This window comes from Aspergillus wentii (genome assembly GCF_001890725.1).
Source record: "Aspergillus wentii DTO 134E9 unplaced genomic scaffold ASPWEscaffold_6, whole genome shotgun sequence".
In the NCBI taxonomy this organism is placed as follows: domain Eukaryota; kingdom Fungi; phylum Ascomycota; class Eurotiomycetes; order Eurotiales; family Aspergillaceae; genus Aspergillus; species Aspergillus wentii.
Window position 1 is genome coordinate 190647 of NW_024467837.1, and position 22860 is coordinate 213506.

The 22860-nt window shown below is 48.7% G+C and overlaps 14 protein-coding genes across 14 annotated transcripts; 11 read left to right on the forward strand and 3 right to left on the reverse strand.

Moving 5' to 3' along the window:
- Nucleotides 1-452: 452 nt before the first annotated feature.
- ASPWEDRAFT_115911 (uncharacterized protein) lies at nucleotides 453-2071 on the forward strand (the record flags this gene model as incomplete). Its single annotated transcript, XM_040828617.1, has 2 exons — nucleotides 453-517; nucleotides 562-2071. The coding sequence occupies 2 exons, from the start codon at nucleotides 453-455 to the stop codon at nucleotides 2069-2071; spliced, it is 1575 nt and encodes a 524-aa protein (XP_040686350.1).
- A 170-nt stretch (nucleotides 2072-2241) lies between these two features.
- Nucleotides 2242-3212, forward strand: ASPWEDRAFT_115192 (uncharacterized protein; the record flags this gene model as incomplete). The annotated part of the gene is made up of 2 exons (XM_040828562.1): nucleotides 2242-2716; nucleotides 2764-3212. 2 exons carry the CDS (start codon nucleotides 2242-2244, stop codon nucleotides 3210-3212), a joined length of 924 nt encoding a protein of 307 aa, XP_040686351.1.
- Nucleotides 3213-3219: 7 nt separating this feature from the next.
- ASPWEDRAFT_52843 (alpha/beta hydrolase) lies at nucleotides 3220-4131 on the reverse strand (the record flags this gene model as incomplete). Its single annotated transcript, XM_040837790.1, has 1 exon — nucleotides 3220-4131. The coding sequence occupies one exon, from the start codon at nucleotides 4129-4131 to the stop codon at nucleotides 3220-3222; it is 912 nt and encodes a 303-aa protein (XP_040686352.1).
- A 1165-nt stretch (nucleotides 4132-5296) lies between these two features.
- ASPWEDRAFT_60986 (cytochrome P450) lies at nucleotides 5297-7234 on the forward strand (the record flags this gene model as incomplete). Its single annotated transcript, XM_040838550.1, has 7 exons — nucleotides 5297-5339; nucleotides 5379-5622; nucleotides 5669-5860; nucleotides 5910-6061; nucleotides 6110-6354; nucleotides 6401-6672; nucleotides 6718-7234. 7 exons carry the CDS (start codon nucleotides 5297-5299, stop codon nucleotides 7094-7096), a joined length of 1527 nt encoding a protein of 508 aa, XP_040686353.1. The 3' UTR covers nucleotides 7097-7234.
- Nucleotides 7235-7915: 681 nt separating this feature from the next.
- Nucleotides 7916-10134, forward strand: ASPWEDRAFT_185170 (glycoside hydrolase family 32 protein). Its single transcript, XM_040832067.1, has 2 exons — nucleotides 7916-9807; nucleotides 9853-10134. Exons 1-2 carry the CDS (start codon nucleotides 8060-8062, stop codon nucleotides 9968-9970), a joined length of 1866 nt encoding a protein of 621 aa, XP_040686354.1. The 5' UTR covers nucleotides 7916-8059; the 3' UTR covers nucleotides 9971-10134.
- Nucleotides 10135-10721: 587 nt separating this feature from the next.
- On the reverse strand, nucleotides 10722-11243 carry ASPWEDRAFT_589223 (uncharacterized protein). The gene is made up of 4 exons (XM_040838420.1): nucleotides 11106-11243; nucleotides 10964-11014; nucleotides 10848-10904; nucleotides 10722-10792 (listed from the first exon to the last, which is right to left on the reverse strand). Exons 1-4 carry the CDS (start codon nucleotides 11190-11192, stop codon nucleotides 10784-10786), a joined length of 204 nt encoding a protein of 67 aa, XP_040686355.1. The 5' UTR covers nucleotides 11193-11243; the 3' UTR covers nucleotides 10722-10783.
- An 896-nt stretch (nucleotides 11244-12139) lies between these two features.
- On the forward strand, nucleotides 12140-13147 carry ASPWEDRAFT_174127 (uncharacterized protein; the record flags this gene model as incomplete). The annotated part of the gene is made up of 2 exons (XM_040831178.1): nucleotides 12140-12277; nucleotides 12341-13147. 2 exons carry the CDS (start codon nucleotides 12140-12142, stop codon nucleotides 13145-13147), a joined length of 945 nt encoding a protein of 314 aa, XP_040686356.1.
- A 301-nt stretch (nucleotides 13148-13448) lies between these two features.
- On the forward strand, nucleotides 13449-14411 carry ASPWEDRAFT_743508 (PhzF family phenazine biosynthesis protein; the record flags this gene model as incomplete). The annotated part of the gene is made up of 4 exons (XM_040839460.1): nucleotides 13449-13938; nucleotides 13976-14109; nucleotides 14161-14314; nucleotides 14349-14411. Exons 1-4 carry the CDS (start codon nucleotides 13513-13515, stop codon nucleotides 14409-14411), a joined length of 777 nt encoding a protein of 258 aa, XP_040686357.1. The 5' UTR covers nucleotides 13449-13512.
- A 296-nt stretch (nucleotides 14412-14707) lies between these two features.
- On the forward strand, nucleotides 14708-15709 carry ASPWEDRAFT_114743 (D-isomer specific 2-hydroxyacid dehydrogenase family protein; the record flags this gene model as incomplete). The annotated part of the gene is made up of 1 exon (XM_040828521.1): nucleotides 14708-15709. The coding sequence occupies one exon, from the start codon at nucleotides 14708-14710 to the stop codon at nucleotides 15707-15709; it is 1002 nt and encodes a 333-aa protein (XP_040686358.1).
- A 331-nt stretch (nucleotides 15710-16040) lies between these two features.
- On the forward strand, nucleotides 16041-17357 carry ASPWEDRAFT_42692 (carbon-nitrogen hydrolase family protein). Its single transcript, XM_040835841.1, has one exon. It carries the CDS (start codon nucleotides 16108-16110, stop codon nucleotides 17152-17154), a length of 1047 nt encoding a protein of 348 aa, XP_040686359.1. The 5' UTR covers nucleotides 16041-16107; the 3' UTR covers nucleotides 17155-17357.
- A 204-nt stretch (nucleotides 17358-17561) lies between these two features.
- On the forward strand, nucleotides 17562-18966 carry ASPWEDRAFT_60989 (uncharacterized protein; the record flags this gene model as incomplete). The annotated part of the gene is made up of 2 exons (XM_040838551.1): nucleotides 17562-17745; nucleotides 17797-18966. The coding sequence occupies 2 exons, from the start codon at nucleotides 17562-17564 to the stop codon at nucleotides 18825-18827; spliced, it is 1215 nt and encodes a 404-aa protein (XP_040686360.1). The 3' UTR covers nucleotides 18828-18966.
- A 598-nt stretch (nucleotides 18967-19564) lies between these two features.
- Nucleotides 19565-20510, forward strand: ASPWEDRAFT_42695 (uncharacterized protein). Its single transcript, XM_040835842.1, has one exon. The coding sequence runs from the start codon at nucleotides 19595-19597 to the stop codon at nucleotides 20354-20356; it is 762 nt and encodes a 253-aa protein (XP_040686361.1). The 5' UTR covers nucleotides 19565-19594; the 3' UTR covers nucleotides 20357-20510.
- A 169-nt stretch (nucleotides 20511-20679) lies between these two features.
- On the forward strand, nucleotides 20680-21606 carry ASPWEDRAFT_114488 (alpha/beta hydrolase; the record flags this gene model as incomplete). Its single annotated transcript, XM_040828496.1, has 1 exon — nucleotides 20680-21606. One exon carries the CDS (start codon nucleotides 20680-20682, stop codon nucleotides 21604-21606), a length of 927 nt encoding a protein of 308 aa, XP_040686362.1.
- Nucleotides 21607-21672: 66 nt separating this feature from the next.
- ASPWEDRAFT_52853 (sulfotransferase family protein) lies at nucleotides 21673-22535 on the reverse strand (the record flags this gene model as incomplete). Its single annotated transcript, XM_040837791.1, has 2 exons — nucleotides 21673-22400; nucleotides 22448-22535. The coding sequence occupies 2 exons, from the start codon at nucleotides 22533-22535 to the stop codon at nucleotides 21673-21675; spliced, it is 816 nt and encodes a 271-aa protein (XP_040686363.1).
- Nucleotides 22536-22860: the final 325 nt, after the last annotated feature.

Sequence of the window (22860 nt, forward strand, 5' to 3'; positions counted from 1 at the left end):
CTCAACTCGCCCGCATTTGTCCGTTCGAGATAGACATTTTCAGCGAGAAACTTCTCCCTCGTCCAGATCGTCACGACTCGCCTGTTCCGTATTCCCCGACTGAGATCAGACTCGAATGAGACCTGCCGACTTCGATCTCCTTGCACATTAACATCCAGCTTAAAATGGCCGGCAAACAGGTCGTCGTCCATATTGATTTGTTCTACTTGCCGTGGTACTGTAGGCTGGATGGCTCATTTCAGATACTTGATGGATGTAAATGAGGCTGTGCAGCCTCACTCGTATCCTTCCCCGCTCGATCATCCATGCTGATGGTCGCACAAGGATTACGTGTAGCTCAGCCTCGTCTTGTAGCCTGATCGCAGCAGCCTAACAAGCTACAAAAAGTCCAGCCTCGTCTTACCCTTATTATTCATTTGTCGCAAGCGAAGGAATCGGTTAACCTTATCATCATGGATCCAGTCAGTTTAGCAGGATTGGCCTTGGCGGTCGTTGGCACATTGGATTTGTGCTTGAAGTAAGCACCCTAAGCATCGAAAGAATGTATTCTGACTCATTCAGGTACGGCAAGGAAGTAGTCACGATATGCCAGAAGCAAAGCCACATTGACAAAGAAATCGATGATATGATCCTTACAATCCAGGGACTGTGGATAAAGACAGAACTACAGCTACACTCGCTTAAAGCTCTCTGGGATACTCTTCCTGCCCCTCTCCAGGATCACTATGCAGCTGCCTTGGCAAGGTTACAGAACAAAAGCCTGACAGCGTGGAAAAGCCTGGAAAGCGTGACAAGCTGGAATGGCGAAATTCCTCATGTCGAAAGAAAAGCGGAATCTCGTATGTCAATACACAAGGTCAAGGTGATATACCTCCGAAAGCACATCAAGCATGCTGTAAAGGATCTCGAGGATTGGCAAGGACGATTCGATCCGTCGTGGTATTTGATCACGCGCATTGCCAAACCGGATGTGGATAGACAGTTGAAGGTGAATGATGATGCGCCTGAGAACCCGTCGATTAGGAGATTGGCACGGATGCGAGAGGCGATCAAGGAGCTTTCTGCTGATGATCAGAGTGGAAAGTCTATATTCGTGGATAGGAAGCTTATCAACAAGGAGATATCGCAGATACCGCGGTCGAATACGTTCATTTCGGCATATTCAGAAACTGGACGGAAGATTCTACTGGATCAAACACAGTATCCCTTTGATACGTCCATGCAGAGAGTGAGGCCATACGTCCGGGATCTGGCAAGACTCTTACTCAATGTTGATCCGATGACATTCGGCCTGTTGAAATGTGAAGGCGTGATCGAGGTACACGATGAAAAAGACGCAATCATACAATTCGAATTCATCTTCGAGATACCCTCGCAGCTATCCTCACCCACGACTCTCCGTCATCTGTTGATGCAGGAATTCCGATGTCCCCTGAACCAACGTATTCAACTCGCCAAACAACTGGCTCGGTCTGTCATGTTTGTCCATACAGCCGGCTTCGTGCATAAAAATATCAGACCAGAAACTATTATCATTTTTCCAGATGGCGCTAACATCATCGGCCCATCATTCCTTACTGGCTTTGAGAGAATCCGCCCAGCAGATGCACCGACAGATCACTACGGAGATCTGAACTGGGATAGAAATATCTACCGTCATCCAGCACGGCAGGGTCTGTGGCCTGAAGAACTATTCAAAATGCAACATGATATTTATAGTCTCGGTGTTTGTCTACTTGAGATCGCTCTATGGACGTCTTTCGTGCGACAGGATGGAAATGGTATAACTCCCTGGTCTGAACTGGACTTGACAGATGCACTCGCAGACAAAGATCACCGTCGAGGTGCGTCTGTCATCAAACGGCATCTCGTGGCATTGGCCAAGGATAAACTACCCTGCTTCATTGGAGATAAATATACCGATCTGACAGTATCATGCTTGATGTGTCTTGACAAGGGCGATCAGAATACATTTGGATCGGAGGCAGAACTGAGAGATAAAGATGGGATTATCGTTGGTGTGCGATATATAGAAAAGGTGAGTTTCAACCTACCATGTGGAATCCTCTAATGTTTGCAGATTCTCCTTCAAATCGAGGATATTTCTATCTAAGGCCAGCAATATAATCCTCCTCCTGATGAGCCACGATACTTGGATGCACAGCCACACTCGGCACATATATAGACCTGCTCCCACGTCTTTTTCAAAAATCTATCAATATATATACATCACATACATCAATGAAAATGACAGAAAAATACAACCAAACCCTCCGATTCCACATTTTCAAAGACTACGATGACGAAGAAGACATCTTCTACAAAAGGCTCATCCTCTCCCTCGTCACCGGCGACATTGCACCAGTAGAAGCCGCCATAGACTATGATGCCTGGATAGAAAATAATGCCCACCAGCAACACGAGGAGCGTATGAAGAGCTCAGATCCATGGGAATTTCGCGGTGCTATGCCAAATCCCACAGGCCTTGTGACAGAGTTTTTCAGGTCGCTTGCACGAGTATTCGCTGCATTTCCACCATATAGCGATGGACAAAATCGGATTATGGAGTTCTTGGAAGCGTTGGAGGGACTGCCGAAGAAAAATTTACCGGTCTATGTTCCGCATGATTATCCGGATGAACCGTATGTTATGATTACATTCTGGGTGCTCGGGGAGGGAATGGCGCTGACGGAGGATATCCGGCGGGATGCAGAGGGTATGTTATAGTTATCCTTTTCAAGATGATAAATACTGACTATGAAGACCATTACTACGACTACTCGGACGTCGAAACACCCGGAAGCGACACCCAGATTGGCTGGCGAAACTGGCAATCGGCAATCTCCCGTCTCACAGTCTCTGGTCTGATCGATTGTGGGTTTCTCTGTGCACTGGGGAATATTCTTCCCTCGTATGCGTACTATCCAGACTTGAATTTTCGCAAGATGGGCGGTCCGAAGAGAATTGCCGGTGATTTGATGGCAGCGGCAGAGTGGATTCTAAAGCCTGATGCAGGACGATATGTTTACAAACAATGTTTGAAAAGGGAGAAGACGATAAACCTTCCTAGAGAGATATGGAGTATGGAGAACTGGAATGAGTGGAAAGTGCAAGTTGATTGGATTGCTAGAGATGAGAGATTCAGTGCTGAGGCTCGAGATATTGCCAGACAAATGACTCAAGCTATGGCGAATATCGAGAATGCGGCATGATATACATCTAAACAGACAAATGAGATCCAAAGAAGTCCACCAACCTCGGTCCAGACACTGAAGCATCATCGTACAACCCAGCATGGGTCTGTCCGTTAATGATAAACAGCTCCTTGGGCTCTCTGGTCTTTTCCATTGCCCTTTCACTGTAATACCTGGTAGCAGAGTCACTTCCTGCAATCATCAACACTGGGCGGGGTGAGACCATCTCGTTGAACGCGAATGAGTCGTAGTTGGCCAGGTAGCTGAGACTCGTAATCGCATAGATACCGGGTGCACGGGAATGCTGGCCCCGAGGTGTTTTGTAGTAGTCCACCAACTCTTTATACAAATGAGGCGCGTCCTTAGGGACATCATCCAGGGTTGCTGGTAGAGCCTGATTGACTTGTACTGGCTCACCCCTTGCCTCTGCAATGCGTGCCTCTCCAGCTGCTTTAAGACCCTGGAGAAGTGTATCCCGATCCGACGAGTTCTCAATCAGCCCAGTCCGCATGATCTCCCCAGAACAGACAGCACTGACACCCGCAACAGCCTTGAGACGAAGATCTGTCTGCGCCGCAAAACAGGCATATCCCCCCGCCGCACAAATCCCAAGAACACCAATACGGTCCGCATCGACTTCATCCCGAGTCGAGAGGAAGGTCACGGCACTTCTAACCTCCTCCGCACGTTGAAACGGGTCTTCGAGGCCGCGGGGCTCGCCGTCGCTTTCACCCTGGTAGGCGGCATCGTAGGTGAGGACGAAGAATCCGGCTGCGGCGAGGCGGGTGGCGTAGGTCGTTGGAGATTGTTCTTTGATGGAGGTCATGGGGTGGACGACGATGATGGCTGCATTTTTGCGGTTGGAGGTGGATGGATGATAGAGGTTGCCAATGATGTTGAGGCCCTTGCTGGGGAAGTTGACTTTTTCGATGCTCATGATGTATAGAACAGATAATTGATGCTTGATGAGGACGGAGTGTTGTTGACCTCAATTAACAGATGGAAGAGGGTTTATATACCCAGTTCCATTAAACTACACACACGGGGATAGGAAATAAGATAGTAGATGCTTACCATACTCTATCTATAAATGGTAGATATACTTTGAAGACTTTGGATGGTCGACCGTTGATATGACAGATATCAGCCCCACCCCGAAAATCCCGAAAAGTGACAAGGGACATCGGCATCGGCATTTAACGTACATTTGTGCTTATGTTTAATTCCATCTTAGCTCCATTAATCCATCAATATTCTTCCATTAGTAGTGGAAAACAAACCCAGTTTGTTCGATTAAAAGACTTCCGGTCTTGGTGCTTTCTGACATTTAGATTTTGCATATGATATAGCCGATGTATAGCGCGGTCACTAGAAATTTCTTCATCATGTGATCATTACGAGATTCCATCATTAGCTTCGACTATATCAATTAATTTGATCTTTCACATAAATTTGCAGTGATAGTAACTGTTAAAACCTCTTTAGACCAGGTAAAAGTGAGAATGTGTCAGGCTGCGACATACAAACAAATTGTTGATGGAGGGTCGAAGTCAACCGAGGTAAAAATAGTAGCTATGTTGTCTTATATTAAAGATACCCCGTTGTATTAGTTGTGAGGGGTAGCATTGAAATATCTATTAGTGACACACTGAGTAGAAAAGTACCACATTCCCTGTACCCAGCGATATATATTTGCTGACAGTCACACTGACCAAACGTTCCAATAAAATTCGAATAGAACCGACCAACACATTTAATCCACATGTCCAGAAGGAAACCCAAGAGCCTCAAACGATGCAGCTGTCACAATTTAGGTTTGAACACGACAGCCCCCGACATCCTGCAGAGACGGCGGCTTCACCGTCTCCCTAGCTGCCAATTAGCTCCACAACCCCGACGCTACATTGTCAATATGAAGCCGCACATTGGCCGTGGAAATCGGATATAACCCCCCATTGCAGGTGAATACAACACAGACCCTTGGCGTAGTCCAAGTTGAAGATCCTGAGCCTACTGAGATTTCATTTAAATTGGCCGGTTGGTCGTGATGCGTGGTTTTCTTTTTCTGCTGCAAATCTCGGGAGATTCCAAGGGAAGGCGACATGTGCGTGTCAATAATTGCGAGTGTTATTATACTGCTTGCTAGTATATATGCGGCAAGGATATTCCTGAAGAGGAATCCAGCCCCTCTTCCACCCGGACCAAAGGGCAAGCCTATTGTGGGTAATATCGCGGATTTGGCCAAACCAGGAGAGCAGGAGTGGAAACACTGGCTCAAATTCAAAGATGAATATGGCCCCATCAGCTCAATCACAGTCCTCGGACAGACCATCGTCATCATCAATGAAGCCCAAGCAGCTGTCGATCTGCTGGAAAAGCGATCCGGCACTCATTCCTCGCGACCACGAATGGTTTTTGCTGGAGAACTGTACGCGCTCCCACCCACATTAGTAGTAAAATCTAACAGCTCAAAGGGTCGGATGGGTACGTGGGTTAGCGATGCTGTCATATTCGGACCGCCTACGCGCATATCGCAAACTTCTCCACCGTGCTCTGGGCACAAAAGCGGCTGTTTCGCGATATTCCGCGCTGCAGGATGTCGAAGTGCGACGGTTCCTGTTGAGGGTTATGCGGAAACCGCAGGATTTGGTGCAACATATACGGACGTGAGTTGAGTATTGTGAAACCTGGGGATAGTGTAGCTGACTCGGACAGTGAAACTGGGGCTGTTATTTTGAAGATTTCGTATGGATATACCATTGAGCCACATGGGAATGATCCTCTGGTTGATTTGGTCAATCAATCCATGGACGAATTCTCGTTTGCTGCTACCCCTGGGAAGTGGTTGGTGGATTTCATGCCGATTCGTGAGTATCTATCCAACTCATATCGATCGTAACAATCTAATAAAACAGTGAAATATGTACCATCATGGTTCCCAGGAGCCGAGTTCAAAAGGAAAGCCAAGGCGTGGAACAAGAATGTGCAAGGCACAATCGATGTCCCATATGCGTTTGTCCAAGAACAGATGAAAAAGGGAAAGTACGAACCATCCTATCTGTCGAGCCTGCTTGAAGATGGACTTCCAGCCAAGGACTCGGAAGAGGAGATTGTGATCAAGAACTCTGCCATGTCGCTTTACGCTGGTGGTGCCGATACGGTAATATCCCCATTTCTTCGCAGATACATTGCTAACCTCTTCTTAGACAGTATCATCACTTGCATGCTTCTTCCTGGCGATGGCTCTATACCCGGACGTTCAACGTAAAGCTCAGGAGGAAATCGAACGTGTCGTTGGAACTGATAGACTGCCTGTGCCAGAAGACCAGGACAATCTGCCGTATATCAATGCCATCGTAAAAGAAGTCCTCCGGTGGCATCCGGTTGCCCCCATGGGACTGCCGCACACCTCGACTGCAGATGATACTTATAGAGGATACCACATTCCGAAGGGATCGATGGTTCTCGTTAACATTTGGTATGTCATCATAATACGATACGAATATGGATACTAACAAGATAGGGCATTACTACACGATCCAGCCGTCTATCACGACCCGATGGATTTCAAACCAGAGCGATTCCTCGGCAGCACACCTGAACCAGACCCACACAATATTTCCTTTGGATATGGCCGTCGTGTATGTCCAGGTAAGTATCTGGCTGATGCGACTGTCTTCCTTACTATTGCCAAGTCACTTGCCGCGTTTATCATCAGTAAGCCAGTGGAATATGGAAAGGAGGTCGACATCACGCCGGAGTTTCTGCCGGGTGTTATCAGTCATCCGGCGCCGTTTAATCTGAGTATCAAGCCGAGGAGTGCAAAGCATGAGGAGTTGGTCAAGTTGGTTGAGACGGAGCATCCGTGGGAGGAGAGTCACGCATCTTTATTGAGCATGTAAGCCTATCATAGTGACTGAATGAATGAATGAGGAAGAAGCAAGCAACAAATATCCGATCATTCCAAATGATAGAGAAAGCCCACACCCCAGATGTACGCATAATCTAATCGCCTGCTGTACATGGTATTCATTGGCACCAGATCAAAGGGAAAATCCGCCAGATCATAAAGTTATCATGACTGACTGCACAAGTCCGTATACAGCATTCACATCCAGACGTACAGTGTCCATTTTTATACTCGCGATCTGTATCTCTGGGCCTCTCACAGCATCCACAATCTCTCCCGCAGCAACCTCCTCGTCGAGCACAGTCCCGTCGTAACCATGCAGTCAGAGCTGGCAGGAAGTCATGAGGGTTTTGGGGTCTTTTAGTTTCTTCGTCTATATTTCCACCGCATCTTCCGTTGTGGTAGTTTTTGTTGGGGATGCTTCATGCAGGATAATACCCACCTCATATACGAATGATGCAGATGTAATGCACGATATTAGCTAACATTTTCTACACGGCCCATCTCCGATCCAACTGGTGCGTGATTAATTCGTGCCAAGTGATGTTTAATATACGAACACTGGTTCTTCATGCGATGCTATACCCACTTAATATAAAGAACTGCTGTTCGGGCAAACATAGGTGAAACAAGCATAACATGAACCTTTTCCAGATTAGCATAATTAAGCTAAGGAAGCAGTGTCCAATATTAGGTGGTGCTGCTCTCGGGGAAATGCAGGATAAACTCGGCGGTTTTGCGGGGAATTTCCCCGAAGAATGCCAGCAGCGCGTATGTTTGGGCCGTCGCGACAGCTTCGAGCTCCTCCTTTGTTTGAAGCAAATGAACTGTTGAGATCGGAGTTCTCGGATGCTGATCGATCGCTCGGTCAATTACCGGTCGGAGCATATTATAAAGTCTGATCGGTTTCCTGCATGATCTTCTGAATCTGACAACTGATCATCGGACCCTGAAGATGAAGCTCGCTGCCGCTGCCGTTGTCGGCGCCACTCAGGCTGCTGCTGCTGTTTATCCCCGTGCTGCGTCGGTGGATTATAATGCTGCTCCCCCTAATCTGTCCACTTTGGATAATGGCACTCTGTTCGATACATGGAGACCCAAAGCTCATGTTCTCCCCCCGTCTGGCAAGATCGGTGACCCGTGCATGCAATACACCGATCCCAAGACAGGCACATTCCATATCGGATTCCTTCACGAGGGCATCGCCGGTGCTACTACCGATGACCTCGCAACCTATCGCGACTTGAGAGAAGGCGGTGCTCCCTCCATCGTCGCGGGCGATAAGAACGACCCTCTCGCTGTCTTCGATGGCTCTGTCATTCCCAACGGTATCGGGGGCAACCCAACCCTCCTTTACACCTCCGTCTCCTACCTCCCCATCCACTGGTCCATCCCATACACCAGAGGAAGTGAGACCCAATCCCTCGCTGTCTCGTATGATGGCGGCCGCAACTTCACCAAACTCCAGCAAGGCCCCGTCATCCCCAACCCTCCCTTCGCCGTGAATGTCACTGCCTTCCGTGACCCCTATGTCTTCCAGAACCCCAAGCTGGATGCTGCCTCCAACAGCACCAAGGGTACTTGGTACACTGCCATCTCCGGTGGTGTGCACGAATCTGGTCCTAGTCAGTTCCTCTACCGCCAGTATGACTCTGACTTCCAGTACTGGGAGTACCTTGGACAGTGGTGGCACGAGCCCACCAACACCACCTGGGGTAACGGTGACTGGGCTGGAGGCTGGGGATTCAACTTTGAGGTTGGAAACATCTTCTCCCTTGACGGTGAGGGATACAACCTCGACGGAGAGATCTTTGTTACTCTCGGTACTGAGGGTTCTCTTGCTCCTGTTACTCCTCAGGTCACCTCCATCCATGACATGTTGTGGGTTGCTGGAGATGTCTCCAACAATGGCAGCATCGCCTTCACTCCCACCATGGCTGGTGTGCTGGACTGGGGTCTGTCGGGCTACGCAGCAGCTGGAAAGATCCTCCCTGCCAGCTCCAAGGCTGCCAGCAAGAGCGGTGCCCCAGACCGTTTCATCTCCTACGTCTGGTTGACCGGCGACGAGTACGAGCAGGCAAAGACCTTCCCAACCGCCCAGCAAAACTGGACCGGTACTCTGCTGTTCCCCCGTGAACTCAACGTCCAGACCATCTCCAACGTCGTCGACAATGCCCTCGCCCGCGAGACTGGCTCTTCCTGGCGCGTTGCCAGCGCTGACTCCGGCCACGTCGAGCTCAAGACCATGGGCATCAACATCGCCAGAGAGACTCGCAAGGCACTCGCTTCTGGCACATCCCGCGTGGAATCCGGCCGTACCCTCAACTCCTCCGGCCTCATTCCTTTCAAGCAATCCCCTGAGAGCAAGTACTTCATGCTCACAGCCAACATCAGCTTCCCCAGCTCCGCCCGTACCTCGGACGTGAAGACCGGCTTCCAGATTCTTTCTTCCGGTCTCGAAAACACCAACATCTATTACCAATTCTCCAACGAGTCCATCATCGTCGACCGTACCAACACCAGCGCTGCATCCAAGACAACCGAGGGTATCACCGCCGCCAACGAGGCTGGTCGTCTTCGTCTGTTCGACATTGCCCAGGACGGCGTAGAGAAGATTGAGACTCTGGCTCTCACCATCGTGGTGGACAATGGTGTTCTCGAGGTGTATGCAAATGGACGCTTTGCATTGAGTACTTGGGCAAGGTAAGTTTCTTCTTCATTTGACTTGGACGTAGCTAACAACCATAGATCGTGGTACACCAACTCGACCAACATCAGCTTCTTCCACGACGGAGCTGAGAAGGCGACTGTTAGCGATGTCACCGTCTCCGAAGGACTGTTTAATGCCTGGCCTGAGAGGAAGTAATGATGCTATAGCATCGCTTATGATCTGGATAATAGAGAGAAATATGTTATTGTAGATCTCTCAAGATTAGAAACTGATAATTAATTAACACTCACACCCAATCCATGTATACAAATACTCAGCCTTCCATCCTTCAAGCCAAGCCGACAAATTTGATTTCCATCAAGATCCAAATTCCACAACGATAGAATAGATCCACTTACGTTGTCCTGCCATCAGCCATACGCATACCATTTGTGCCACAGAAAACCCCATATAGCTATATGAAGAACAGATAAGCAGAGGCTTGCCATTGCTTTGGGAGCAAGAAAGTCCATACCTTACTATCAGTCACCTGCACAATCTTGAGGCGCGTTCAGGCCGCTTCTTGACGCGTATGGATCAGCATTCGGCATTGATTAATCTACAATAATATTGAAATAGATTTATATAGTATTATTGGAAAGAGCATGATCGTGCTGCTCTCGATAGTATTCAATAGGATATATCTGCAAAAGCCAGACATATGCATCTGAGTCGAGACTGAAATAGGACCCACGATGCCATTTTTGGTGGATCCATGCAACTCCGATCACTTGGTGAAATATTACTGTCGCTAGCTGGTACTATGCAGGACCAATAATGAATTCATACAATGCAGATCAATTATCCAATGCCTGGCCTGAGTGGAAGTAACCTCGAGAATACTATAGCACTGGTTCTATCATAATGAAACAGATACATATCTTATTGTAGATCTATCTGAAGATTGGGACCGTATAATTCATTGGTATTTACTCCTAATAATCCACCTATGTAAGGCATCAAGTTTTATTAAAAACCCTGTCTTTTGTCAGTGTTTAAAACCATGAGGATAGGACATATAGACTGAACTCACACGGTCATACCAGCAGGTGTGAGGATACCATCCACTGCCGCATCCTATGTTTTTACCCTATAATGACAATTTCAGCACTTGCTTTTTGGTTTGGAATTAAGCAGGAATAATCATACGGGTGACCCATAATCCCAACAGTCAGAAACGCAGTCCTCGTCCTCATTGCACTAATAAAAATAAATCAGTCATGACCATGGAAGAAAAGACAACAAAAAAAAAGAGAAGAAAAGCATCAGTAGTCAGTCAAAAGGAACTTACATAAGTCTCACCGGCACACCAGTCCCAGCCATGAGCAGATCCAGCGAAGGCAAGCGCGACCAAAACAGTCAAGGATGTGAGCTTCATCTTGTATGATGTCTGGAGGGGAAATTTAGTGAAAGGCACTATGAAGTCTCTGTCAAGCAGAGACAGGATGGCTTTATAAGTCTCGATTGGCTCCGTAGTCGGGGTGCTGGCGAGAGTGCCGATCGATAGTAGGTGTGTTGGGGAGACTACTCCCAATCAGACAGTACACTTGAGAGGAGATCCACGGTCACATTCATGTAGAGTGGACCTCCTTCAGCTGAGCTCCACATCTCTGAATCGTGTCCGGAATATCGGAATCAGGAACGAGGTGTTTCTGGTCACTTCGTACTATGCAATTTTTACGAGTAACATATACATATTGCACTTTTTGATTTAAACTGTCACACGCTGGCAATGAACTGCTTTCAATACTTATCAATCTAAGGATATATGGGTTTGGCGAAGCAGACAGTACCCCGGACAGCTTCTCAATCATCGCACAAGCAGTGGTGGCCCAGCAGGTTTAGCGAAGATTATTATGAGATCGTCATTTTCAGCTCTCGATACCACCCAGTGGGATACATTGTCATAGTCCACAGTTACGCATCTCAGCCGCAGCTGAGGAGAGATCAGCAAAGATGACGCAAAGTCGGAAACGGGAAGAAGCCAGTGTTGTAACTCGGCTAAATGTATGAACTCAAGTTGCCCATTCAGTTATCCTCGTCTTAGTGCACTCTTCTATCTCAAGTGTAGTGTTGCAAGTATTGAGATCTGGGAACCGTGGAACATGCCGAACTTCCCGATCTGGGCCGTGTGAGCGGTTCCGACCATTCCATTTGATTCGCTTCCATCCCCACCTTTACTTAGTGTGTCCACCACAGCTGGGATAGACTTTCCCCATTACAAGCCATGTGGATCGCAGCTGAGTTGGTGTCGCTAACACTTAAGGTCATCTGCACCCCAGGCGGTTGTCCCCTTCATTCCATTTTTGCTTGATCCAGGCCAAGATGCATTTCAACAACCTTGCTATTGCGCCTCTTCTCCTCGCGGGGGCGGCTTCTGCTCTGCCCCAGCAGATGCCCTTGGGCGACGAGGCTACTTCCCAGGATGTCTACTCTCTGGCCAAACTCTTGGATTCTGTTACTGTGCGTATCTTCCACGGCGACCTGCGTTTCTGAAATTGAAGAGCTAATGGTTGCGCTCTTTAGCAATACCTGGGTAAACATGATGGCGCATCCGACTCCATCTACACCGCTACTGATAAGAAGCTGAGTGCCGAAGTCGACTGTGAAGGTCTTCCTACCACTCAAGAGCAAAACCGCTGTCTGAAGGAAGGAGGAATCATGGTTTACGCTGATAGCCACGAGCAAATCAAGGCTCAGTTCTGTGACGCCGACTCTGATACAGAAGCCTGCTACGCCCACGGTGGCTGGGCTGCTTCTAGCGCAAAGCACAACGCGGACAAACCTAAGGATGTGTTGGATGTCAAGGTGCACTGTGAGAAGCTTCCTACCACCCAGGAGCAAACTCGCTGCCTCGAGGAAGGCGGACTCAAGCTTCACGCTGACCACCACAAGGCCATGAAGGCTGAGGTCTGCGAGCTTGTTTCCAACAAGAAGGACTGTTACAAGTACGGTGGCTGGATTGCCGCTGCTGACGCAGCCCTGGATACCCAGAACGCTGGTGCTGAGGATTACTGTGGAATGATGGGCAGTGAGCAGGAGATTTCTCGCTGCATCTCCGAGGGCGGATACATGGTGCAGGCCGACAGCCACCCCAAGGTCAAGGTGACTCTCTGCGAGCTCCTCAGCACCAAGGAGGAGATGGATGCCTGCTATGCTGAGGGTGCCTGGTTTCCTTCTTCTGCCAAGTCGCAAGATATCTTTACCCCCAGCTCTAAGAGCAAGGGTCACTCCAAAGCCACCAAGGCCAAGACTCACTCTAAGTTCGAGGGTGGTATTGGGCCCTTGCACTACTCCTTTGGCAGCAAGCTGAAGTTCAAGTACAGCCCGTAAAGGTAGTGTGGCTCAGTAAGTGGCTCGCTGAGCATGTTGTGCTTTTCTATAGACCTGCACTGGTTTCGCAAGAGCGGGAATGGGGTAATCCCGGCTGCAATATTAGAAGAATGAACGTTTGCATGATGTTACAATCAGGAAATGAAAACCCACTTTGTGAAATATGCTCCTCATATCACTAGAAGCCATGCCAGGGCACCGAATAACGTTGTGAATGCTGGTGCTATGTTCAATAACAACACTCACATTGTCCGAATGATTCATCGACCGGAATACGAGTTCTATGCATCAAGCCGACCCGAAGATTTGAATATTGAAGAATATAAAGAAGCCGGCAGTTATCTACTAGAATTTACTGCTTCACCATGTTCCTCAACTACGTCGTAGTAGATGTCTTCAACACCAGATTCCTGGGCAACCCACTCGCCATCGTCTTTGTCCCGGCCAAGAACCGGAGCACCATCACGCAGACCATCAAGCAAAAGATCGCCATCAAGTTCAATCTTTCCGAAACGATTTTCCTCCACGATCCGGAAATCAGCTTCCAGGCTATCAAATCCCGCGCAATTGACACATTCACACCGAAATGCGAGGTTCCTTTGGCCGGACATCCAACGATCGGGACAGCAGCGTATGTTTTGCGGAACTACGCCGGCGGCTCTGCACTACAAGAACTGGTGACTAAAGCAGTCCCTATCCCCGTTTCGCAGGACGCGGCATCTGGTCTTGTGAGCGCTTCAATCCCATTCGAATGTCACGTACACCAGACGCTTGTTGGATCCAACCTGGTGGTGAATGGGGACCGCTCCGATCATGTCACTCGTCAAGGGGCTATCTTTTGTTCTCGCTGAGCTAGCGGGCATTGATTCCTTGACGAGTACTTCCTCCGGACTACTTGAAGACTGCTGGAACGTCGGGATTATGGGCGAGGGGTGGAACTGCGGCCCTACGGGCACAAAGTAGTTTGTTGATCTTGGAACGGATAAGAGTGGGTACAGACAGCTTCGGACAAGTATTTTTGTCTCGTGGGAGAATGCCGGAACTGGCAGTGCGTTCAGTGCCCTTGCGCGCTTGCTGGCACTGAGAGAAGGGAAGGGGCAGGGAAGTGGGCCTTCTCATTATCATATCGTGCAAGGCATTGAGATGGGGAGGACGAATGATATCTACGTTATTAATTGTTCGGAGTGAGGATGGCGAAAAGGTTACCGAGGTTATGCTGCGCTGTGACTCGGTGCTGATTAGTGAGGGGCGCATTACAGTGTAGGCGAGTTTTGTATAGGAATATACCATCGTAGTGGAATAAACTTGAAAACAGCCATGGCACAAATTCATGAGCATCCATAGATACCAAAACTTGAGAAGACTCTGAGACGAGCACGCCCTTGCGGTGACATTAAGTGGAGTTCGGTCCCTGTAGCCCGAATTGATGTCTGTCTGCTCGGCAAGTCTCTTCGCAGTATAGCTGACATCTCGCTTATCAACGGAGCAATATAATTGATTTATATTCGTAGCCAGTAAATCAGGATCCAAACGAGACAATCCTACCACCCATACAATACAATGTCAAAAGGAACAACCCACCACATTGCCGCCATCGAGGCCGTCCACTGCCCAATCCCCGACTTCAACCTCCCAGCTCCATACACCATATCCATCCACAACTGGACGACGCCCCCAGAGCTCAGCGCGCGGGTTAAAGATGCCACGATCATCTTAACAACCACAATCCGGCTCTCTGCCGAGATGCTGAGCGTTGAAAAAACCCCACGCCTCCGCTTAATCGTGGTGATGGCGTCGGGAACAGATTGTGTCGACAAAGAAGCTGCCATAGCCCGCGGAATCACAGTCTGCAATTGTCCTGGAACGAATATCGATAGCGTCAGTGAGCACGCGTTGGGATTGTACTTTGCGACACGGAGGAATCTAGTTGGTCTGACCAATACCATGACGACTGTTCCTGCAAAGGGCGAAACGGTGTGGAAAGCGAATGGGTCTCTACATCCACGGCTGCGGACAGCCGATGAGAAGGGCCCGTTACTATGCAGCCAGGAGACAGTCGGGATAATCGGGTATGGAGCACTGGGTAAACGAATCCAAACGTTAGTGAGGAGTCTAGGGATGAAGGTGATTGTAGCCGAGCGTCGAGGGCAAACGCCACGAGCAGATCGGGTTTCCTTTGAAGATGCGCTTCGACGGTCAACCGTGTTGATACTCTGCCTACCGCGGACGCCGGAGACGGTCAACCTGATATCAGCCGAGGAGCTGCGGATGATGCCGTGCCAGGCTGTGCTGATCAACGTTGGTCGCGGGGGGATAGTGGATGAAGAAGCCTTGGTTAGTGCCTTGCAACAGGGTGAGATCTTTGGGGCGGGGATGGATGTTTACGCGAATGAGCCTGTTGGCAGAGGCGGGTCGCCTTTGTTGGAGGTGGATGGGTTGAATCTGGTGTTGAGTCCTCATCTTGCGTGGTTTGCAGAGGAGACGTTGGAGAATCTACAGGCGGGTGTGAAGGAGACGGTCGAACGGTGGTGTATTGGGGATGTGAAAAACCAGGTGGCGTAAGTAGATATTGTCTTTATTAGACTGGGAGACCATGGCCAATAGATAAAAGGCTTAGGCCAGTTACTGGGAATAGAATACAGAATTTTTGGTACGAGGCTTGACATAATTAGGAAATAGTCCCAATACAGATGAGATTGTGCAGGCTGACAAGGATATATACCTGGTACCCCATTCCATTCGTCCAGACCATCCTACCCTAAGCCCTACGAACTGACAGTTCCATCCTTAAATCAACGTACAACAATCGGCAAACATCAGCTAAACCCCGCGATATCCGCTACAGCCGACCCGATGCGGGGTTACCATGTCATTATCATACCCAGTTCAAGTACGACTGTCAAGCTGGCATTCATCAAAAGTATCAACTTGCATTCATTGAGGCACACTAGGAACCATAGATGACCATGCCAAGCGTCCGCATCGCCGCCTGCCATGTCTCGCCCGTCTTTCTCTCAGCCAAAGACACCACCAAAAAGGCCATCTCCTTGATTGAAGAGGCAGCAAAGGCCAAGGCAAATCTAATCGTCTTTCCCGAATCATTCATCCCGGCATTCCCAATCTGGAGCGCCATTCGATCGCCCGCTGAAAATCATGATTTGTTCAAGCAAATGGCTATTGAATCCATCTACGCCGATGGAGATGAAGTAAATGCCCTCCGCAACGCAGCGCAAAAGCACAATATCATCATCAGCATCGGCATATCCGAAAAAGTCCGATGCAGCAGTGCCACATTATTCAATTCCAACCTCATCATTGGAAGTGACGGGGAGGTCCTCGTGCATCATAGAAAGCTAATGCCGACATTTTTCGAAAAATTGGTCTGGGCACCTGGTGATGGATACGGGTTGAACGTTGTCGATACGGGGATAGCCAAGATTGGGAATCTCATCTGTGGCGAGAATACGAACCCCCTGGCCAGATATGCGCTTATGGCGCAGGGAGAGCAAATTCATATCTCTACTTGGCCGGCTATCTGGCCCACGAGACTGTCGCAATCTAGAGAAGGTGAACATGCAAATGAATCGTCAGGCAACGACAACTACGATAACGTTGCGGCAAATAAAATCCGGGCTGCTGCTCATTGCTTCGAGGGGAAATGTTTTGGAGTTTTATGCGCAGGAGCTTTAGGAAATGATGCTATCGAAGCCATTGCATCCAAATCATCAACTCTACGTCACACAATGGAGCAATCGCAACGCGGCGCAACAATGTTCTTGGATCCGACTGGACGGCAGTTGCCTGCGTTTACAGTGAATTATGAAACGGGAGAGCAGCAGGCTACCGATCTTCTTCAGCATACTGAGGGCATATTGTATGCAGATATCAATGTTGAAGATTGCATTGAAGGGAAGCAGTATCACGATGTGGTGGGTGGTTACCAGCGCCTGGATGTGTTTGACCTCAAAGTCGATCGAACGCGTAGACATCCCGTGACCTGGACATAGCAAAGAAATACTTGTGAATTAAACCTTCATTTGCCTCCATCCATTCTGTCATCGTTTCCGCACACCCAATCGGGAATAGTACCTTTTGTACTGGACCCACTCTGCCCATCCATGGCTATAAATTCAGAGGCAACGTTTATTCTTGGGCAGCCAGTTATATTCTTCCATAGCTTTTGCACACCAGATAGAGTAACAAGCTCCAGCGGTAAGTTTCAAGCTTGCCTGCAATAAGTAATCATTTGCGGTCGGCTTTCTGGCCCAGACATGAGGCCTATTATATTCGGTTAGAATGACGAATTCGTTGCCTATTTCTGGCCCAGCACCAATGGATCATTTAATAAACCCCTGCTCTTTCTTATCTTCCCCTGTCATATTCAATCAACATCTACACATCTATATCAGCACACATGAGTCTGCATACTGCCAGTCACCTCAGGCTGCTGGCTACGCGCCCAAAAGTAGTAATCACGCTAGAGGAGCAAAAAGGGCCTTCATCCGCTGTCTATACCACGCTGGATAGAGTGAATGGAACGGCCATCATCTGCGTTGACCGTGACACCTTGTGTGACAACATCGACATAACCTTCGAGGGTGAGGCGCGTTATTTCCTTCTCCAATACAATACTAACAGTCCTATATCAGGAACATCCGAAACCTCCCTCGAACGGGCAACCAGACTCTCCGGTCGAAGAAACACAACCCATACTTTCTTGACACTCCGCCAACCAATCGAACATGACGACCACCCCGGTTCTCTTCTGCTGAAAGCAGGCAAGATATACAAATATCCATTCACCTTTGTGGTTCCCGAATTCCTGCTTCCCCAAGCATGTTTTCATGGAAGACATTGGGACTGCATCGAGAAGGAGCACACTAAGCTTCCTCCGACTTTTGGAAGCGTGGATTCGGGGAAGGTCGATTCAATCTTAAGGAGCCTTTCATCCGAGCCTTGTCAGATATCATATCAAATACGTGTTCGCGTGTCGAAGGGCTCATTGCGATCAACCAAGGCTCCGAGGACTTTGGTTGATGCGTCTAAGATGGTACATGTCATTCCAACTTCTCCAGGGATATTAGACTCAAAGTCAGATTATGATCACCTCCTGCAGCCAGAGCTTGCCGGTAACGGACTCGATAAACACCACCTTGACCGGCTGTCTGTGACTGCCTCACAGCCAAAGAGAGTCCTAATTGATTCTGAGAATGACATGGAACGTGACAAAGGCACGGTTACTACCATTCACCTGCGATACGACCCTATGGAGAGCGAGGACCCTCCTCACCTGGCCAAACTATCGACAAGTCTCAATGTGTTGACTAACATGAAGTCACTTCCGTGGACTGGCAATGTTTCTCTGGGCTGTGATGAAGAGCATCACTATCTATCCACTGAAGAAATTGCCCTTTCGTCATTCTCCTTGCAGTCCAATGAGTGGGCGAAGCACTCTCCTGCTGGTCTAGTCGGTAAAGAAATAGAAAGAGTCTACTACATTGCCTCTATCACGGTGCCAGTTCTACTGCCAAGGGGCAAACACTTTAGTCAGACCTTTGACTCATGTCTCATATCTCGCTTTTATACTCTGAGGCTATGTCTTTCAGTTCAGTCTCCGAAAGGGAGGATCTCAACACCGACAATCGCGTTTGAATTGCCCGTCACTGTGACCTCTACTTGACTTTTTTAATATACAAATTGAATGCGTTCTATCCTTGCTATATATCACCCTTCTATTTTCCAGGAGTTATTATACTTCGACTTCACATCAATATAGTCCCACGCGAAGATATAAACGCATTCTTGAGCATTGCCCTGGGAAAGGATGAAGAATCCATCGACCTGGCCGCTTCCAATGACATTCACAAGAACAAACGCCGCCAGGTTGTCAACTTTGACTGTGATGTCGAAGAAACTAGCTTGGCGCCATTAAGCTCATGGTTGAAAGAAACGTGGGCATTCGTGCTTGATCATAAAGTTGGACATTCCCTGTATTTATTGGATAAAGAGATCCAGCATGGTAAATGAAAGGGTGTATCGTTCATTTAAGTCTCTAAAGGCATCTACTCCGACAGTTATATATATGCTGTTGTGCCGAACAAAATGACAATGGCAGCTTTTCTAGTAACTCTACGCTGCAGGTTAGATCTTTTTATTTCTATACCTCTGTGCTTGGTCAAAAATGAATTAATTCTATACACACGTCGCGCATCTATAATCTCGACACGTTGACATGGCCCACCCACGCGGGACGCGACTGATCAACAACCCGCAGATCTCCCGACTTCCCCCAGATTCACATCTTCAAGATAAACAACAATCTACAAGAAAAGAAAAACGCCCTTCGCCATGTCTGAAGGGCACATTGCGAAACAAGCACGAGCCAATGTCGCTGGCGACGCACACATCCGTCAAGATGCGCCAGCACCCGCCTTCAATTTGGAGATTATGCGCCAATACATTGATCAGCTAGACCGCGAGAAACTCGCCAGTATCGTTCACCAAGCCACACAAGCTCATCCAGACGTGGCCCTGATGGTAACTGCTGCCATCAGGGAAATCCGCGAAAAAGAGCGGCGTCGCATCATCAACTTCGATTTCTATTCCAAGGCAATCTGGAGAAAAATCAACATCAAATATTCCAGCATGACCGGCTCAAAACAATACGATATTGCTGGGGAAGTTGTTGGCGAAATCGCATCTGCCATCGATACGATCGTCGCGAGCTGTGGTTCCAATGCCAATTCCCAAACACGATATAATGGGCTTTCCGTGCTGCGCAAGATCGGCAAGACAATCGCTCTTTCGGCAACCGATACGCTGGGCCATGAAGTTCAGCAAGAGTTTCAAGGGGAATCGTGTCTTGAAGATGGTATGTGGGAGATTGTGTCTGCCATGACAATACAGGAGAGAGACGACATTGTGAACGACAACCAGGACGAAGAAGCGCTTTGGCCCAAACTGGAGGAGCTGCTGGGTCTGGCGAATGACTATTGCATCTTTGAGCGGTTGGGGGACGTGTTGGATTTACTTTCAGGAGAAGGGGACTATGACGAAGAGAAAGAGGAAAACGAAGGGGATGGGGAAAATGAAGAACAGTATGAAGACTTTTCTTATGCCAAGGAAGGAGATGAGACAGAGCATGAAGGTGGGAATCCGGAATTCCTTTCATGCTGGGATATACATGCACCTCCACAGAGTTCTCCGTGATGTATTCGAATGCGCTGTATGATCATGGTATCGTAAACATAATGTTGAATACTGGGCGATATGTACATTAGATAGATAATAGCCCTGATGACCGCTATTAATTGAGAACATGCAGTACATAAACACTATGTCCGTTTGAATGGAGATATCTCTAACTCCGATATCCTCACATACCGATGACCCGAATTTTTTCGGAGAAAGTGAAGCTTTTCGGGCATGATGACATCATCACTCTCCATTTCAGACCAACATTTAAGACAGCTTCAACCCATCATTCACATCAACAATTCATCCATCTCACATTTCATACCGAATCAATCAATATGTCCGCACCGACCAGTGTTACATTTCCCTCCTTCGCCCTCACCATCAGCGGCGACCTCTACGCCCCCACCGCTGGCTCTCCTGATCGCAAAGGTGCCGCCGTCGTGGTCAGCCATCCCATGACGGGTGTGAAAGAACAAACCTCCACCGACTACGCTAAAGCTCTAGCCAATGCCGGTTTCTACGCCCTCGCCTTTGACGCCGGCTACCAAGGTCAGAGCACTGGTGAACCCCGCGGGCTGGAAGACCCCCACCAGCGCGTGGAAGACATCAAAGCGGCCGTCACATACCTCACCACGCTGAAGGGGAAGGTTGACCCGGAGCGAATTGGTGTTGTTGGGATTTGTGCTTCGGGTGGTTATACATCGTATGCGGCGCAATCCGACTCTCGCATCAAGGCGCTGGCTACCGTTAGTGCTGCCTGTGTCGGTCGCATGACTCGCAACGGAGGCGTGCATGAGCATCTCAAGGAGAACCCAGATGCAATCGCCGGTGCTCTGAAGTTTGCCGGTCAATGGAGGAATACCCAGTCCAATACGCCTCACGTAGACGTACCTGCCATGTTCCCAACTGATCCTTCGAAACTCCCTGCCGATGCAGACCCATTCTTCAAAGACGCCGGTGCGTACTACGGTACAAAGCGAGGACACCACGACCGCTCAGACCAAAAGGTTCCTGTCTCCAGCTACGACCTCATGGTCAGCTATGATTCGTTCAACTTTCAGCATCTCATCTCGCCCCGGCCGCTGCTTATGATTGTGGGAAGTGAAGCACAGACGCTGCATTACAGTCGTACGGCTGTTGAAGCCGCGAAGGAGCCCAAGGAGCTGTTTACAGTGCAGGGCAAGAACCATTTCGATCTTTACGATGATCTGACAGAATCAGGACCTAAGCTGGTGGAGTATTTTGGAAGATATCTTCAGTAGAAAATGACGTGCTGTATTTAGAAACAATCGCTAGTATAACAAACAAGAAAGAATAATACATATACATCAGTTGCCCACGCGGAAAGCATGAGAATATTGCACCAACAACCCAACAGCACCCACCATAGCTCCTATCCCCATCCATCGTCCAATCTTCCTCTTTGCCTCTTTTGCACCCATATCAATATGCTCCTGGAACTCTGCGGTAGGATACGCCTTTGGCCACTTTTCCTGTGGCACCGGCTCACCCAGAAACTCACACAGCTCCTTCCATCCATCCTTGCCTATTCGGAACTCCAGCAGCTGCTCCTTGGGAATCGTCTTTCGTATCTTCTCATGATGCTCCAGATACGCCTTTCGACAAACTTCATCCTCATAACACCCACCACAGAACACCTTCCACACCATTTCCGACATCCGGAAGAGTGGCCCGATCTTGCTATAATCGATAAACTGCCACACCTTGAAGATCGGCATCTGAATGAACTTGAAAACTGTCGCGTTTACTGACTTCAGCCATGAGTCGACGTCGCGGGTTGTCACGATGACCTTGGCATCAGGGTACGCGCGGTGTAGATCTTCCCAGAAGATGCAAGCGGGGATGTCGAGACAGGCGTCGTAGGAGCCCATGAGGCGGTCGAATTCTTCTCGGCCGTACCGCTTTTTAGTTCCGTCATTGAAGAAGTTGCATTGCATTGCTTCGATCCAGAGGTTAAAGTCTCGAGGGGGGTTGTTGAAGCATTCCGAGCCGTGGTAAGGGTTCAGCCCAAGTTGCCGGAGGGCAATCTGCATTGCTGTATTACATTAGCATCGTGTCAAAGATAGTATTCATGAAGCATACAGTTTGTTCCCGTCCTGGCCATACCCATGCACAAGACGCGCATGGGCTTGGTGCGGGTGTTGGGTTCGTATTCGATCAATCGCGACATATTGTGATGAATGGTGTGCTGTTATTCAGTGGTAGCTAAAGTGCAATTAGGTTGGCTGGGCATTTCTTAAATACTGCTGTCTCATGTCAGATTGGCGGATGGGATGTAAGATCCCACGTCCACTCTCACCCTTAATTTCGCCCCATGCTTTTTTTATATCTGGACCCCACGCGATCTGAAACGGCGATTATCAAGATCCTGAGCTTACTGTGTTTTAGTCTGGGTGAGCGTGAGCTTAGCATACTCTGTGTAACCTACAGTAGTGGGAGGACGGTTAAACTGTCGAATGAGATGGGACTCCGGGGTCACATAAACGGAGACGGTT